The sequence below is a fragment of the Rhinoderma darwinii genome, chromosome 5 (assembly GCF_050947455.1).
Source record: "Rhinoderma darwinii isolate aRhiDar2 chromosome 5, aRhiDar2.hap1, whole genome shotgun sequence".
Classification (NCBI taxonomy): Eukaryota; Metazoa; Chordata; class Amphibia; order Anura; family Rhinodermatidae; genus Rhinoderma; species Rhinoderma darwinii.
The window spans coordinates 23,565,526-23,581,094 of record NC_134691.1 but is presented as its reverse complement, the minus strand read 5'-3'; the positions used below and the strand labels follow the sequence as shown (position 1 = coordinate 23,581,094).

General features: G+C 41.8%; 1 protein-coding gene across 1 annotated transcript in view; it reads left to right on the top strand.

The window, feature by feature from the left end:
- FER1L6 (fer-1 like family member 6) overlaps positions 1–15,569 on the top strand; it is a 91,410-nt gene that overhangs the window by 11,723 nt on the left and 64,118 nt on the right. The window contains exons 8-12 of the mRNA XM_075827964.1: positions 805–921; positions 3,626–3,778; positions 5,135–5,318; positions 13,393–13,517; positions 14,503–14,637. Coding sequence (XP_075684079.1) covers positions 805–921; positions 3,626–3,778; positions 5,135–5,318; positions 13,393–13,517; positions 14,503–14,637 — 714 coding nt within the window. The remainder of the gene's footprint in view (positions 1–804; positions 922–3,625; positions 3,779–5,134; positions 5,319–13,392; positions 13,518–14,502; positions 14,638–15,569) is intronic.

Genomic DNA, 15,569 nt, shown 5'->3' with positions numbered 1-15,569 from the left:
AAGTGTTGCCCCTAAAATACTGTAAGAACCTCAGTAGCCCCATAGTGACAGCTACAGCTCCCTATAAGGCTTCGTTCACATCTGCATCGGGACTCCGTTCTTGGATTCTGTTGGAGCTTTTGGTCAGGTGAACCCATGAACGGAATCCAAACTGAAACAAATGGAAACCATCGATTTCAAATGTGACGGAACCAGTGCAAATGGTTTCCATTTTTCACCATTGTGCAAGGGTTCGGTCGTTTTGACGGAATCAATACTGTAGTCAACTGCGCTATTCATAACGTTAAAATGACTGAACACTCTCACAACGGTAACAACCGTAAACCATTTGCACCGGATCCGTCACCATTGAAATCAATGGTGATGCAAACGGAAACCTATGGTTTGTGTTTGTTTTAGTTTGGATTCCGTTCATGGGTTCCCCTGATGGAAAGATCAGACGGAACCCAAGAACAGGGTCCCAACGTAGTGACAGCCTCATTGTCCCCATTATAGTGGTAGCCTTATTGTCCCTATTACAGTGATAGCCTCCCTGTCCCCCTAAAAGTGATAGCCTCCCTGTCCCCTTAAAAGTGATAGCCTAAGTGTCCCCTTAACAGTTAAAGCCTGAGTGTCCTTCTAAGAGTGATAGCCAAAGTTCCCCCCAAAATGACATCCACACTAGCCTGCTCCCCCCCCCCCTGTTTGTAGTATACTTTTGGGACTTAATATTTTTTTAATGATGTTTAAGATGGAAAATCTTTTACCCATTGTCTCCGGTCTATGTTTGTCTTAAGAAAAACGTGATCTTGACTTGCGTTACAGGAGGGAATGTCCAGTGATGCAAAAGCCATCATACAGCAGAAGAAGAAGATGACGGTAAATGAGATGATGAGGGATATGCAGAGCTTCATTGACCTGATCAAATTTCTGGTGGATGATGTAAGTTCTAATATTTCATGATTTCGTTATGGGCTATACACAGTTAGGTCCAGAATTATTTGGACAGTGACACAAGTTTTGGCATTTTTGTTGTTTATCAAAACATATTGAATATACAGTTATATAATCAATAAGGGCTTAAAGTACAGACTCCCAGCTTTAATTTGAGGGTATTCACATCCTAATTTGAGGAAGGGTTTAGCAATTACAGCTCTTTAATATGTAGTGGCCTCTTTTTCAAGGGACCAAAGGTAATTGGACAATTATCTCAAAGGCTATTTAATGGGCTGCATGGACTATTCCCCCGTTAATCCATCATCAATTAAGCAGGTAAAAGGTCTGGAGTTGATTCCAGGTGTGGCATTTGTATTTGGAAGTTGTTGCTGTGAACCCACAACATGAAGTGAAAGGAGCGCTCAATGCAAGTGAAACAGACCATCGTTAGGCTGAAAAAAAAATGAAGAAATCTATCAGAGAGATGGCACAAATGTTAGGAGTGGCTAAATCAACAGTTTGGTATATTCTTGAAAAAAAAACGAGCGCACTGGTGATCTTGTGAACTCCAAAAGGCCTGGACATCCACAGAAGACAACAGTGGTGGATGATCGCAGAATACTTTCCATGGTGAAGAAAAACCCCTTCACAACATGTACCCAAGTGAAGAACATTCTCCTGGAGGTAGGTGTATCAGTATCTAAGTCTACCATAAAGAGAAGACTTCATGACCGCAAATACAGAGGGTTCACCACAAGGCGCAAACCATTAATCAACCTCAAAAATAGAAAGGCCAGATTAGACTTTGCCAAGCAACATGTAAAGAAGCCGTCCAGTTCTGGAACAGCATGGAGAAGGCTTGGAACGGCTCATGATCCAAGGTACACCACATCCCCAGTAAAACATGGTGGAGGCAATGTGATGGCATGGTGGGGGCAGTGTGATGGCATGGTGGAGGCAGTGTGATGGCATGGTGGAGGCAGTGTGATGGCATGGTGGGGGCAGTGTGATGGCATGGTGGGGGCAGTGTGATGGCATGGTGGGGGCAGTGTGATGGCATGGTGGAGGCCGTGTGATGGCATGGTGGAGGCAGTGTGATGGCATAGTGGTGGCAGTGTGATGGCATGGTGGTGGCAGTGTGATGGCATGGGCATTCATGGCTGCCTAGCTCTCGGTCACTAGTGTTTATTGATGATGTGACTGAAGACAGAAGGAGCCGGATGAATTCTGAAGTCTTCAGGGATTTATTTTCTGCTCAGATTCAGCCACATGCAGCAACGTTGATTGGACGTCGCTTCACAATACAGATGGACAACGACCCAAAACATCGTGCGAAAGCAACCCAGGAGTTTATAAGGCAAAGAAGTGGAATATTCTGCAATGGCCGAGTCAATCACCAGATCTCAACCCGATCGAGCTGCATTTCACCTGCTTAAGACAAAACTTAAGGCAGAAAGACCCACAAACAAGCAACAACTGAAGACGCTGCAGTAAAGGCCGGGCAAAGTATCACAAAGGAGGAAACCCAGCGTTTGGTGATGTCCATGGGTTCCAGACTTCAGGCCGTCATTGCCTGCAAAGGATTCTCTACAAAGTATTAATAAAAAACATTTTATTTATGATAATGTTAATTTGTCCAATTACTTTTGAGCCCCTGAAATGAGGCGGCTGTGTAGAAAAATGGTTGCAATTCCTAAACGTTTCACAGGATATTTTTGTTCAACCCCTTGAATTAAACGTGAAAGTCTCCACTTCAATTGCATCTCAGTTGTTTCATTTCAAATCCAATGTCGTGGCATGCAGAGCCCAAATCATGAAGATTGTGTCACTGTCCAAATAATTCTTGACCTAACTGTATAGTAATAAGTGCAGAATACTACAGTATACGTTCTCCTTTATCTATTTCTCGATATGTTATTGAGAAACATCAGCAGAATGTATTGCTGAGACCTCAATGCCCCTTTGGCTAACTTATTATTGCCAAGCTATAGGCTGCTGCCAGTCCCATTGGATTGAACATTACATTCCCATTTAATCCCTCTTCATACCAATGCAACCATCATCAAAATATCTTGAAGATACCTAAATCTAGTTAAATGACGACTCTGGTAAAAACCATAGTTTCTCTATCTGATGCCACTACATCTCTCTTATAAGTTTCAGAATAATAATATATCAGGCAAATAGGCATGCATAGCAGCAATGTAGGAATTCACTGGGTGACAACTGCAAAGTTTCTTAGCCCTGTGTATTCTGCTGTTGTCACTGAATCTCCGCCTGGCTGCTTCCTGTATACAACGTAAGGCTATTTCCAACCAATCATCTCTGCCCCTCCTTGCAGTAGGCTTGGTTTTACACACTGCCCCCGACATGCATGCTGCTGCACAAAGCACAGTCTGTTGCCTCTCCTGTGCCTTAGACCTGAATATGTGGCTCTCCACCCTCCTACTCACAATTTGGAATTATCTTTATAATAATAGTGTCTAAAAGATGTGATATGGCCACATTAAGTTACCAGAGCTGCAGACTATAGCTTTTACTATCAAGATGGCGGTCAAAACCTGTATTATTTTCTTCTAAAAAGCAAGTTAGAGGTGGCATGGGGAAAATAGAAGAACATAGATATGATAAATTTCTGATCAAAGTGAACTTGCAACTAAAGTGATAGTTGCAATATTGCAATTCTGAATTTGCACAACTTTGCTTGCAGCCACAACATACAGTTCCTGATGTGTTCATATGGCTCCTCAGCAACAATAAACGTGTGGCATATGCCCGCATCCCAGCCAGAGATGTTCTGTACTCCCCGGTGCCTGAAGAGAAAGGTCACCATTGCGGGAAGATTAAAACCATCTTCTTCAAAGTAAGTAGCTCACATCTGAGACCATCTCCTCTCAGAAAGTACAATTAAAGATCTAACCTTTCTGGAATGTTCCACACATTATTAATTGTGACACTGATTCATTCTCACCATGTGGATTATAACAATGCAGGATAATTGTGTAGATGGTGCCATGCATTTCTATTAGATGTTCCTTCTAAATGTAAAGGAGATAAACAGAGGTCATTAGAGGGTAAAGAAGAACGAGACATATTAAGGTGAATTAGACCTTATTATCCACACTGATTTATCGCTCTGCCAAACCGAGCTGCAACATCCAGATAATATCGATACTCCAATGTTCTGAAATGAACCAAAAATCTGAATACATTAATTGATTTTCTTAATACAAGGGCTGGTAGGATTATTTGTCCTTCAATTATCTATCTATCTATCTATCTATCTATCTATCTATCTATCTATCTATCTATCTATCTATCTATCTATCTATCTATCTATCTATCTATCTATCTATATATCTATCTATCTATCTCATATCTATCTATCTCATATCTATCTATCTATCTATCTATCTATCTATCTATCTATCTATCTATCTATCTATCTATCTATCTATCTATCTATCTATCTATCTATCTATCTATCTATCTATCTATCTATCTCATATCTATCTATCTATCTATCTATCTATCTATCTATCTATCTATCTATCTATCTATCTATCTATCTATCTATCTATCTATCTATCTATCTATCTATCTATCTATTCTATAAAAAATAGTCCACAGTCCAGCAGCACCAGTGTTTAATATAAAGCGGGTGCACACCCCAGGGACCCGACCTTAGTTCCTGCTGGATACAAATAGGCAGCACTCCAAACGTAGGTGTAAAAAAGAGCTACTTTATTAGACCTGGTGCAACGTTTCGGCTCCACACACTAGAGCCTTTCTTAAGCCAGGCTTGAGAAAGGCTCTAGTGTGTGGAGCCGATTCGTCACACCAGGGCTAATAAAGTAGCTCTTTTTTTACACCTACGTTTGGAGTGCTGCCTATTTTTGAATATTTTGTATCTATCATTTATCTGCTTATTTGATTTTTCAAGACACTGACAAACAATTGGTTGTTTGAACAATTGTGTCTGAGGATCTGATGGATATTTTCATTTGTACAATCCTTGCAGCCAGTGGAGACGAGTACCATTGTTGCCCATCAACTCTAAATGTCCATATATAATTACAAGAAGTGTAAATGAATACAACACATTCTACTCTGGAAGTGGCAAACAAAAGTATGATTTCAATGGGTGAATTTTATACCATAAAATGTCGTGATATAGGTGATTCTTGCAGTGTTAATTCAATATTTCTTCTATCCATAGCTCCCGGGCAAGAGAGGACCAGGATGGAGTGTACAGGCCAAAGTAGATGTCTTCTTATGGCTGGGTTCCAGCAAATACTCACAAGCCATCTTCGAAAACTTGCCAACAGGGTATGAGATCGAGCATCCACCAGCTACAAGTGGACATCATCAACCTCCGCCACCTGGCAACCTTGTCTTTAAGAGTAAGAACTCTTCAATATTCTTAGATTATCAATTACCTTGTGTGGAGAGCAGCTATAAAAAAACACCTATATTACTCGGGAGGACCCGACACACTCATGCATTACACAGACAGCCCACTGATTTCAATCATCACCATGTAATGCTTTATTTCCCCTGCGGTGGTGCTGCAGGGGAAGTGCACACTTGCTGATGGTTCCTCATCAGATTGCAGATGATCACCGGGACAATCCTTGTTGGCGGCTTATCTCCCATGGGAACAAAGGATTGGGCAGCCAATATGCCCAATCCTTGTTTCCCCCTACATCTTCCTTGGAGGAGAGTCAAATGGATAAGAGCAAAAAAAGGAAGGGACCATACAGCGCCTGTATGGTACCTTCCTTTTTTTGCTTTTATCCATTTGCTATTATCGGCAACTCCTTATGGTCGTTGCGTATGGGACTGGGCAGCAGCTTTCTTCCACATGACACAGAATACCTGCATATTACATTGTAATACCAGCCAGTATTCACAACTATAAGCTGAGCACGTTTTTTCCATCTTGCTCCTCCACATTACCCATTGATCTGCACTATGTGGCGCCGTGTATTTTTTACTTTGTCTCGAGGGAGAGTCGGGACATCCTATACACATTACATGGTCGTCAGGTTCCGCCGAAACCGTCTGGTTCATAAATCATGTGTTACATTAACAATACTTTGCTTTACTCATCTTCTACTGATTCTGAGTTACTTTATGTATCATTGTCTAGAGCTGCATTCATAATTCTGCTGATAGCTACTAGAACTAGTTAACAGTATGTTGACAGACACACCCCTAATAGCTGACCAGAGCTCTTATTAAGGTACATATAGAGTACCTTAGAGTTAGCTCATGCAGCTGCAATGGGGTAAATAAGGAGGAGGGCCTCAGGTGAGGTTTACTTTACCTTCCTTCCTCATGGGTCGTGTGAGCCACCTTACTTTCCATAGGCAGTTGGTGCAGAGGTAGCTGTCGCACCCTGGTGGCTGAGAGGGCTGAAATGCCCCTGTGCCACATAAGAAGAAACCAGCATTATAAACGGCACATAGCAGGTAGGGGCCCCGTTACAAATATTGCATAGGCGCCCAGGAGCTTCAAATTAAACTTCTGTCCACAGGCACTCAAACAAAGGAGAAGAAAACCAGCCTGAGTGTCAAGAAGTGTGAGTGAAGAAGTGCTGCTAAGCAATGGTGGCAAGGACCAAGTAGAGGGTCTCAATTTTGCTACAGGACCCTCTGTCCTCTATGTGACTTCTATAATGCAATGCTCTAGGCTGCTCCGCATTCTGAGAAAGTAATTTTTTCCCACATCAGATTACAGAACAGTGACAATGTATCCCAGGATGCAAATCACATAAACAAATTCTGTGTAGACACTGAACAAGCAGGTAATGCTAGGAGATTTGAGCTTATCAGCCTGTAGAATTGTGATTGCAGCTCTGGAAGCGAATGATGCTATAATTCAAGAGGAGTATAAAATACGTTATACAATGTATCAGCAAAGTTTTTAACATATTTTTGTAGATCTATACATAAACTAGGAATTGTGTTCTGAGGGAAACCTATACGTTATCAGTCCATGCCGGTCCATACATACCAAAAGGGGATCACCTCATATTTACAGCCCTGACCCCTTACATACTGTGACAGGGTCACCTAAGGTCTCTGGCATATTTCACCTGTTTATAGTCCCTGCAATGAAATTATTACATAGTTGAAATTACAATTTTATTATTATATATATCTTTTACATGAACCACAATGTCTAAGTAATTCAATGACGAGGCATTTTCCTATTATAACAAATGTAGCAAAAAGTCCAATCCTCTTCAGGAAACATATAATCTAATAGACTTATCTGTAAAGCTTTTAGGGCTGAAGGGCCATTAAGTAAAATTTCTTTAATCTAGCATCAGCGAGGATGACAAATGCTGGTTTATCAAACATTCTCGATTAATGGAATGACGTAGAGAAGAGAATATAAATTATTTTTGATTGAGATGTTTTGGGGGAACTCTTTCCCCCCAACAATATAGCTCAGGGCACAAAATAGTCTAAAATAAAATGCTATTTTATTTCTTACAAGGGTTGCCGGGTTTGAAAAAAACATATCCAAAAACACTATTAGGGAATGAGGTGTCCTGTTCAGGACCCTCATCTATAGGCCAAAGTAGAGAGCAGCTGGAAAGAGGGTCTCTCCCTCTGGAGGACCCGGGACGTCTGAGCATTTCAATAGGCACCGTGCAATGCTTCATTTCACCTGAGGTGGCACTGCAGGGGTATTGAATATGTGTTACCGTGTTCCCCTACTGAATACAGCTGGGGGTCCTAGCTGGGGTCTGGTCGAAAACACTGCAGCAATAAAACACGGTCTACGAATAACCAGAGTACTGAGAGATGAAAAGATTCTTGACAGTTTGTGTCCATTATTTCCAGTCACTTAGACCCACAATAGGTGCTTTTCCTGTAGGGAATTACCTCAAGTACTTGAGATGCCTCCAAAACTTGATTAAGCAAGGAAGTGAAGATCTCTCCTAGGAAATGTCAGCAAAAAAAGACAACAAAACGATGAAACTGAAGAAGAATGGACACTAGGAGCAGCTTGGTGCCCAGACAATTAGATTACCTAGAACATACCTAGAAGATACTTAGAACCTGATAATTTGCCAAGGTGCCAACATTCACATTCTAGCCTGGGCAGTTCTCATACCTGACTAGAAGCTGTACTTCACCCATTCAGTCTTACGAAGGTGGAGCGTTAACCCTTATGCGTGCCTAAAATGGAGCCAATCATGGTTGTCCTAAAGGACTCATACTCAATAGTGAAGCACGGGTCTCGTAAATATTTCGGAGAAGACCATTTAGAGGGTGCTTGCTCTTTAAATAAGCTTAAACTCCTAATGTTTATTTCGAACTACACAAAGCAGCGGAGAACAAAGCAAAGTTAGGAATATATTACTATTATATTATAATAATCCTTCAGCTGAGGACCACACTGGTCCTGTGTGCTATATTATACACATCTATCAGGCGCTATCCTGACACCACCGGCCTCATAACGAGTCTACATTAAGAAGACTTACGTGTGAGTTCACAGAGGTAATTATACACTTACTAATAAACCTTATGAGGCGCTATAAAGACTTCTACTTTACAGTTCATTACTTTTTAACACTATTGAGTCTGCAGCCTTTCTACGTTTTCCTGGCCAATTCAATTATCTCTCCCAAGATAAGCATCACTGGAGCTGTCTGGCATCTGCCCGTATTACCAACCTCCATCGAGCTAGCTTGCATATACGCCCTTGAAAAACACCAATTTTACCGCAGCCAGTTTGCTTTTTTTCATTTTTGCTATTTCCTCCCCGTTTTCAGGATCCATAACTTATATTTTTTATCAACATCGCTGGATGAGGGCTTTTCTTTTTTTTTGCGAGATGAGTTGTGACCCCATTTAACTAGGTTATCCAATATTTTTTTTAAATCAGCAGCAGAGCAGGGGATGTTAGAACATACTAAACTAGCAGATACTCACCCTCTGAAGTGCCTCCTGGTCCAGCGCTGAGGTCCCATTCTCCACCGCTCTGGTCCCGGAAGCAACTTCAGGGGTCACGCGTCATTCATGGTAATACAATTACGATGACACTAAATTTCTATATATTTTTTAATGTTTTACTACCATTACAAAATAACAATTTGTTTTGTGTCGCCATATTCAGAGACTCCATGAGACTCGATGGAGTGGTATGAGGGCTTGATATTTGCGGGGTGAGCTGTAGTTTTTAGGGCGGGTTCACACGTGGCGGAATTTCACTTAAATTCCGCTGCGGACACTCCGCAGCGTTAATCCGCAGCGGTGCCGTTTGTCCATTGACTTACACTTTAATTTAGCAGTGTTCGTTTAGACGAGGCGTAAAATTCCGCTGCGGAGCATAGGCTGCGGAGCGGAATTTGGTGTCCGCAGCATGCTCTGTCTGTTGCGGAGCAGTGGCGGACTCATGGCGGAATTTCTCCATTGACTTCAATGGAGAGTCAAAATTCCGCAATGAAGTCCGCAGATCTTATGTGTGCTGCGGAGCGTATTGGTTTTGCTACCATGACATTTCTTCATTCTGGCTGGACCTATGTATTTCTAGGTCTACAGCCAGACTGAGGAAGTCAATGGGGCTCCCGTAATGACGGGAGCGTTGCTAGGAGACGTCTGTAAATAGTCACTGTCCAGGGTGCTGAAAGAGTTAAGCGATCGGCAGTAACTGTTTCTGCACCCGGGACAGTGACTACCGATCTCAATATACATGTATCTGTAAAAAAACATATAAGTTCATACTTACCGAGAACTCCCTGCGTCTGTCTCCAGTCCGGCCTCCCAGGATGACGTTTCAGTGTAAGTGACGGCTGCAGCCAATCACAGGCCAAGCACAGGCTGCAGCGGTCACATGGACTGGCGCGTCATCCAGGGAGGTCGGGCTGGATGCCGAAAGAAGGACGCGTCACCAAGACAACGGCCGGTAAGTATGAAATTCTTTTACTTTCACTAGGGAAAGTGCTGTCCCTTCTCTCTATCCTGCACTGATAGGGAGAAGGGAAGCACTTTTCCCGCAGTCCGCAGCAGCTAGTCCGCATCAATTTTCTGCACATTTTGTGCAGATCCGCAGCAGAATCTGCAACGCAGATTCTGTGCGGCATTGATGCGGACAGTTGCGGAGGAAATCCGCCACGTGTGGTCATGCCCTAATAGGACGGACAAGGACCTTCCACACCGCCAGAGTGACTGGAATACAAGAAAATAATTGAAAAACCTACAGAAGGATGCCAAGTAAAACGGCATATCTGAAATGACAACCCGTACATCAGCAGTCCATAACAAAGAACAAAAAATAAAGGCAGGGAGGGGGGTGGGGGTTCGCTTCCAACGCTGGAGAGGAGTCAAAGAGGAAATGCAGGGAGCAGAATATATATCAGTGGGGGGAAATCTCGTTTACCTCCGTAATCTCACGAGATTACGCGTGGCTTGCTGGAATCTCACAGAAAAGATTCAGAAGTGTCAGGATTCTGAATACACATGACGTCCAGGCTGGATTTCATGTGTAGTCATTATCAGGACACTTGATTAACGTTAATCTCTGTGTATGTGGCTGCACATCGCTGCTGTGTAAATGAATGGAGAGGAGTGTATGACACTGACTGGTCACTGATTGGTCAGCGTCATACACGTAAACACGCCCAGTTAAAAACACAATACACGCCCAGTTGTCCATTTCAAAGCTCATTTGCATATATATAAAATAGCTTATAACTTGGCAAAAAATGAACGTTTAAAAAAAACAAAAAAAACGTTGCTGTTATGTACATTGCAGCGCCGATCACATGCAATAGGAGATAGGGATTTGAGAATCTGGTGACAGAGCCTCTTTAAACAGCATGGGAGCAATGAGCTCGGATTGTTAGGCCCTGTTCACACAGAGTTTTTTGGAGGCAGATTTTGATCTGCCTGCACGTCGTTTGCCACCGTTGTCTGCGTTTTTCGCGGTGCTTTCGCCCACGGCCATTGAGCGCTGCGGGCAAATAAAGCCGCGAAAAACGCTTCCTCTGCCTCCCATTGATGTCAATGGGAGGTCGGAGTCGTAAACGCCTGAAGATAGGGCATGTCGCTTCTTTTTCGCCAGAGAGAAGTTTTCACCGCTCGCGGGAAAAAACGCCTCCTCCTCCCATTGAAATCAGTGGGAGGCGTTTTCGGACATTTTGTGGCACATACAAAAAAACTCTGTGTGAACTCCCCCTTACGGATTTGGCGATACTAATATGTTTCTTTTTTTTATTGGTTACATTACTTTATAAAAACTTGAAAACTTTACTAAATATATTTAAAAAATGTTTTGTTAATAGGACGACCAAGATGTCATTAAGCCCCCGGCTGCCATGACAACCGATTGGCACCTTCAATCGCGTCGGGGTGATGGCGGGGACAAAGGGTGCCCCTAAGTGGTTAAATGAGGGGGCATATAAGTGGTTAAACACCCGGGATCTGAGTTATCTCAAATCTCGGCCTTTTGAGTGAGGTGTCAGCTGCAATATACAGCTGACACCTGCTCTGTATGGAGCGGGCTCTGCTTCTAAACCAGCTGTATACCTCCCCTCCCGACTATGATGTTCATGTATGTCAAATGTCGGGAAGGGGTTAATGGGATAATTATCAACCTAAGTTAAAGAGGTTTTTTGCTTTAGAAAACCCATTTTCAAATATATTATTTGGGAATCCTAATAAAAGTCCTAATTCAGGACCCTCATGTATTAGCCAGAGCAGAAAGTAGATACAAATAGTGTCTCTTTCTCTGGAGGACCCAGCATATCCAGGCATTACATGGACTTGCTCATTGATTTCGATAGACACTGTGTAATTCTTAATTTCCCCTGTAGTGGCACTGCAGGGAAATTGAACACTTGTTTTTAGGTTCCCCTACATCTTAAAGCTGATCACTGGGGTCGCAGCAGCAGCACTCCCTGTAATAAGCTTATTTTTGGGGACCCTACTTAGGCCCCATGCACACGACCGTAAAACCGCCGACCGTACTACGGTCCGTGGTTTTACGGACCCATTCGGTTCTATTGGTTGCGGATACCTTTCCGGAACGCTAGATGGGTGTCCGTGCCGTAGAACTGTGCCGGAAATTATGGAGTATGTCATTTTTTCGTGTTTTACGGGCCGTGCTCCTATACTTTGTATAGGATCACGGCCCGAAAATGCGGGTGGCCGTGCCTGCAATCGTGGGCTGTGATTACGGGCACGGTCGTGTGCATGGGGCCTAACAAGAACAAATTGTCCAAATTGGAGAACTCCCATTAAAGAATATCTACAACATACTAAAGAGCTTACATACTACAAACCATAGAAATATCATTTAAGGCTGCTAGAACCTGAGCAGGACTCCAAGGGAACTACATTGTTAGTCAACAAGGGGTGGAGAATTGTTCCAACAGTCATAAAAAGAGTGTAGAGGGGGGTGCAAACACCAGACACTTCTGTCTTTGGTGGCCAAACCCAGATCTATGATGGAGGACCTATTCTGAGATTTGCTTTGGGGCTTCATCTCTTCTATGGCCCCACCACTGTCTGCATAGTAAACTTTGCTGTTCTGATTGCACCAATAAATCATATGATGCCAGGACTAATATATTTTTGTGCAATAAAATAGAATAATGAGCCTTGTACTTTATATGCCCCATTATATTGTTGAAGCAGGGACCCCTTGAAGTGACTTCTGGTGGGTCAGGCCAACCCTCAGATAAATCAGGTCAATAAATAGTGATTCTTTTGCTGCTCCCTATTAATTGTACGGTTTGTCTTATTTAATATTCTTCTTCCCTGTAAAACACCCAGGTAGAATTCAATTATGTAAAAACCAAAGGCAGAAAGATGACAGTGGTCGCATGATGTTGTGCTACCCCCATCATTTTAACAGATAAAAGATGGAAATGTAGACACTAGGTGCACAATACAGGGACCCCACTATAAGAAACCTAAGTAGAAACAAGTAAACATCTGCATACATACATCTTGGGTCTAAATGCTCATTATTCTACAAGGATAGGGCCGGGGGTTGGGTGGGTAATGTGGCGTATATTGTCTTCTCTACCTCAGGTGGTAAAATACCTTGTCCCTTCCCTATGCCTATATCCAGCATTAGCCTGGGGATGGCCAGTAACCCATTCCTCTAAAAAAAAATTTGACCCAGAACTAAAAAGTTCAAATGATGTCTGAAGGATCCCTTATTAAGTCACATTATCCCTTAATTGTACATATTAGTGTTACAAAGATCATATTACAGTGATGCTTATAACAGGGGCGGAGCTGTGACAACCTCTAATTTGTATATTAATGAGAAATGGGGCAGGTCACTATGAAAGAATGAAATAGCTGCCATTGTGGCATTGATTCCATGAATACCTGATCGACAACAGAATAAGGGCATTATATATCTTTGAATTTGCAAAAACAAATTTAAAAAGTACTAGTGGAAACTGTGTCACTTATAAATTGTTTTTTTCATGACCTTCAGCAAAACACATATTCCAGTTGCGGGCCCACATGTACCAGGCTCGAGGATTGATTGCTGCTGACAGTACTGGCCTTTCCGACCCATTTGCCAAAGTGACATTTGTCTCACATTGCCAAACAACAAAGGTAAGAAGCGCATCTTGTCTGTTGTATATTCTCTTCAGCCTTGACTGCACCTTGACGTGATCTTGGTAGGACACTGGAGCTCAGAGAAGTTTTTACCCATAGCCAATTAAATCTTTACATTTTGATGATTCTTGGGGGTCACTGAAAATTGACCTGTACCCATGAAGAAGACAATAACCCAATACCCTTGTCTCACCAGGGATATGTTTTACCCGTCTTTGCCGGGTAAGAGTAGTTGACCATGTTGTTGAACTTCAGAAGTTCACTCCCTTTGACTATCAAGGAGACGCTAGTAAGATGCTCCACCACCATTGTGCTAATTTACCTGGTGTGTGTCTAATGGTTTATGACTCCAGTCCACTGTGTTCAGTGGTTTGGTAGTCTAGTTCTTGGTGTCTTCTGCTTTATTTGACCATTTCCTGGTGTCCATTGGTCTAGTACCTAAAGTTCACCATACACTAGAGGTTTTGGAGAGCCAAAAAGGCAGATTTAGACATCTTCTGCTCCTTTTTGTGATACAAACGAGCGTGACAGATGCCAACTAAAGGCAGACATCTCTGGAAAAGTTGATCTGCCATGTCGGAATTGTTTTGTCCACTGACTAGTGGAGCCCTTGGAACAGATCTCCATCCGAGACCTCAGATCAAGGCAGAGATCAATAGGCGATTTGTCATTTTAACTTATGGAGTTGTCGTCCAGCACGACGACCTTCACAGACCAACTGTTCGGAAAATTACTATATGAAATCCCTAATGTACTGTATGGCTAATTAAGTCCTTGGTGTCAAGTAGTTTGATGGCCCAACTCCTATTGATCAATAATTTAAAGGGTATCCAAATCTAGACATTTTGGTGTCTAGTGGTAAATTGTTAATGAAGAAAAGTTATCCAAACTAAATTTTTTAATAAAAAATTACTATCTTTTTTTTAAAGTATTTTCTGCGATGTGTACCTGACATTCTGTTGTCCTACTTTGTGCTCCACAGATAATTTCACAGACTCTTTCGCCAACCTGGAACCAGATGCTTTTGTTTAACAACATAACATTACATGGAGAAATAAAAGACTTTGCAGACGACCCTCCAAATATTGTCATAGAGCTGTATGATGATGATGCTTTGGTGAGGAACATAGTTTTTGTTCACATAGTCTTATTTGGGAGACATGTTATAGCATTGGATGTCTAAAAATTATTGGAATTTTTTTCATCTACATTGTAAATATGTTTAGAGACAAACATTTATTTTATATACCCTCCAAATAAGTGGGTCCCCAGCTGTATACGTTCCATAATTTTGGAAGAGATGAGATGCCATTATATAACATCATGACATAGATCCAATGAAGAGTGCTGTAATCCTACAGGAGGGCCTGGGTACTGCACTTGCAGTTTTTGCCAAATTAAATATGGAGTGAAAACAGATGACTAACAATCGTGACCACGATTGTTGGCAATACGCATGTGGCTGGCTATGACCACCCCTCCAGCTTCTTATACTACCCCTCCTTATTGGTGATATTACTATCTGTTGTCATGTATTCTATACGTGCTTGAGGCAATATCTTACGAGATATTTTTGTATATTTTTGTCATTTGGGGAAATTGCTTATGCTTATTTTACACCCTTGTATGTATGCACTATTAGTTTGTATGTTATTTTAATAGTACACATTTAGAAGCATTCGTCTTTTTGGAGTGGAGGTCCTCAGGGGCAGCGACTTATCATGGTTTGCACCCCTGAGCTTTTTAGTTCTCTTTAGTTACTTTTTAATCGTTTTTTTTTTATAGTACTTGACTATGTTCTTGTATGACAAAGTGATTATATTTTTGTACACTTACATGATTTTTTGAGTCCTTTCTGCTATTTTTACACTCTCTTTAATTGCATATGATTTTTTTATGTGTGGCAATTAATGCTCCATTATATTTAAACAGCTGTGCCAGCCTTTTTGTTGTTTTTATATACCTTCCTACATATATTATTATACAAGGTATTCACATTTTTATCTTTCTTTATGTTGCTATCACCTTTTTATCTTTTTTTTCTTGGGT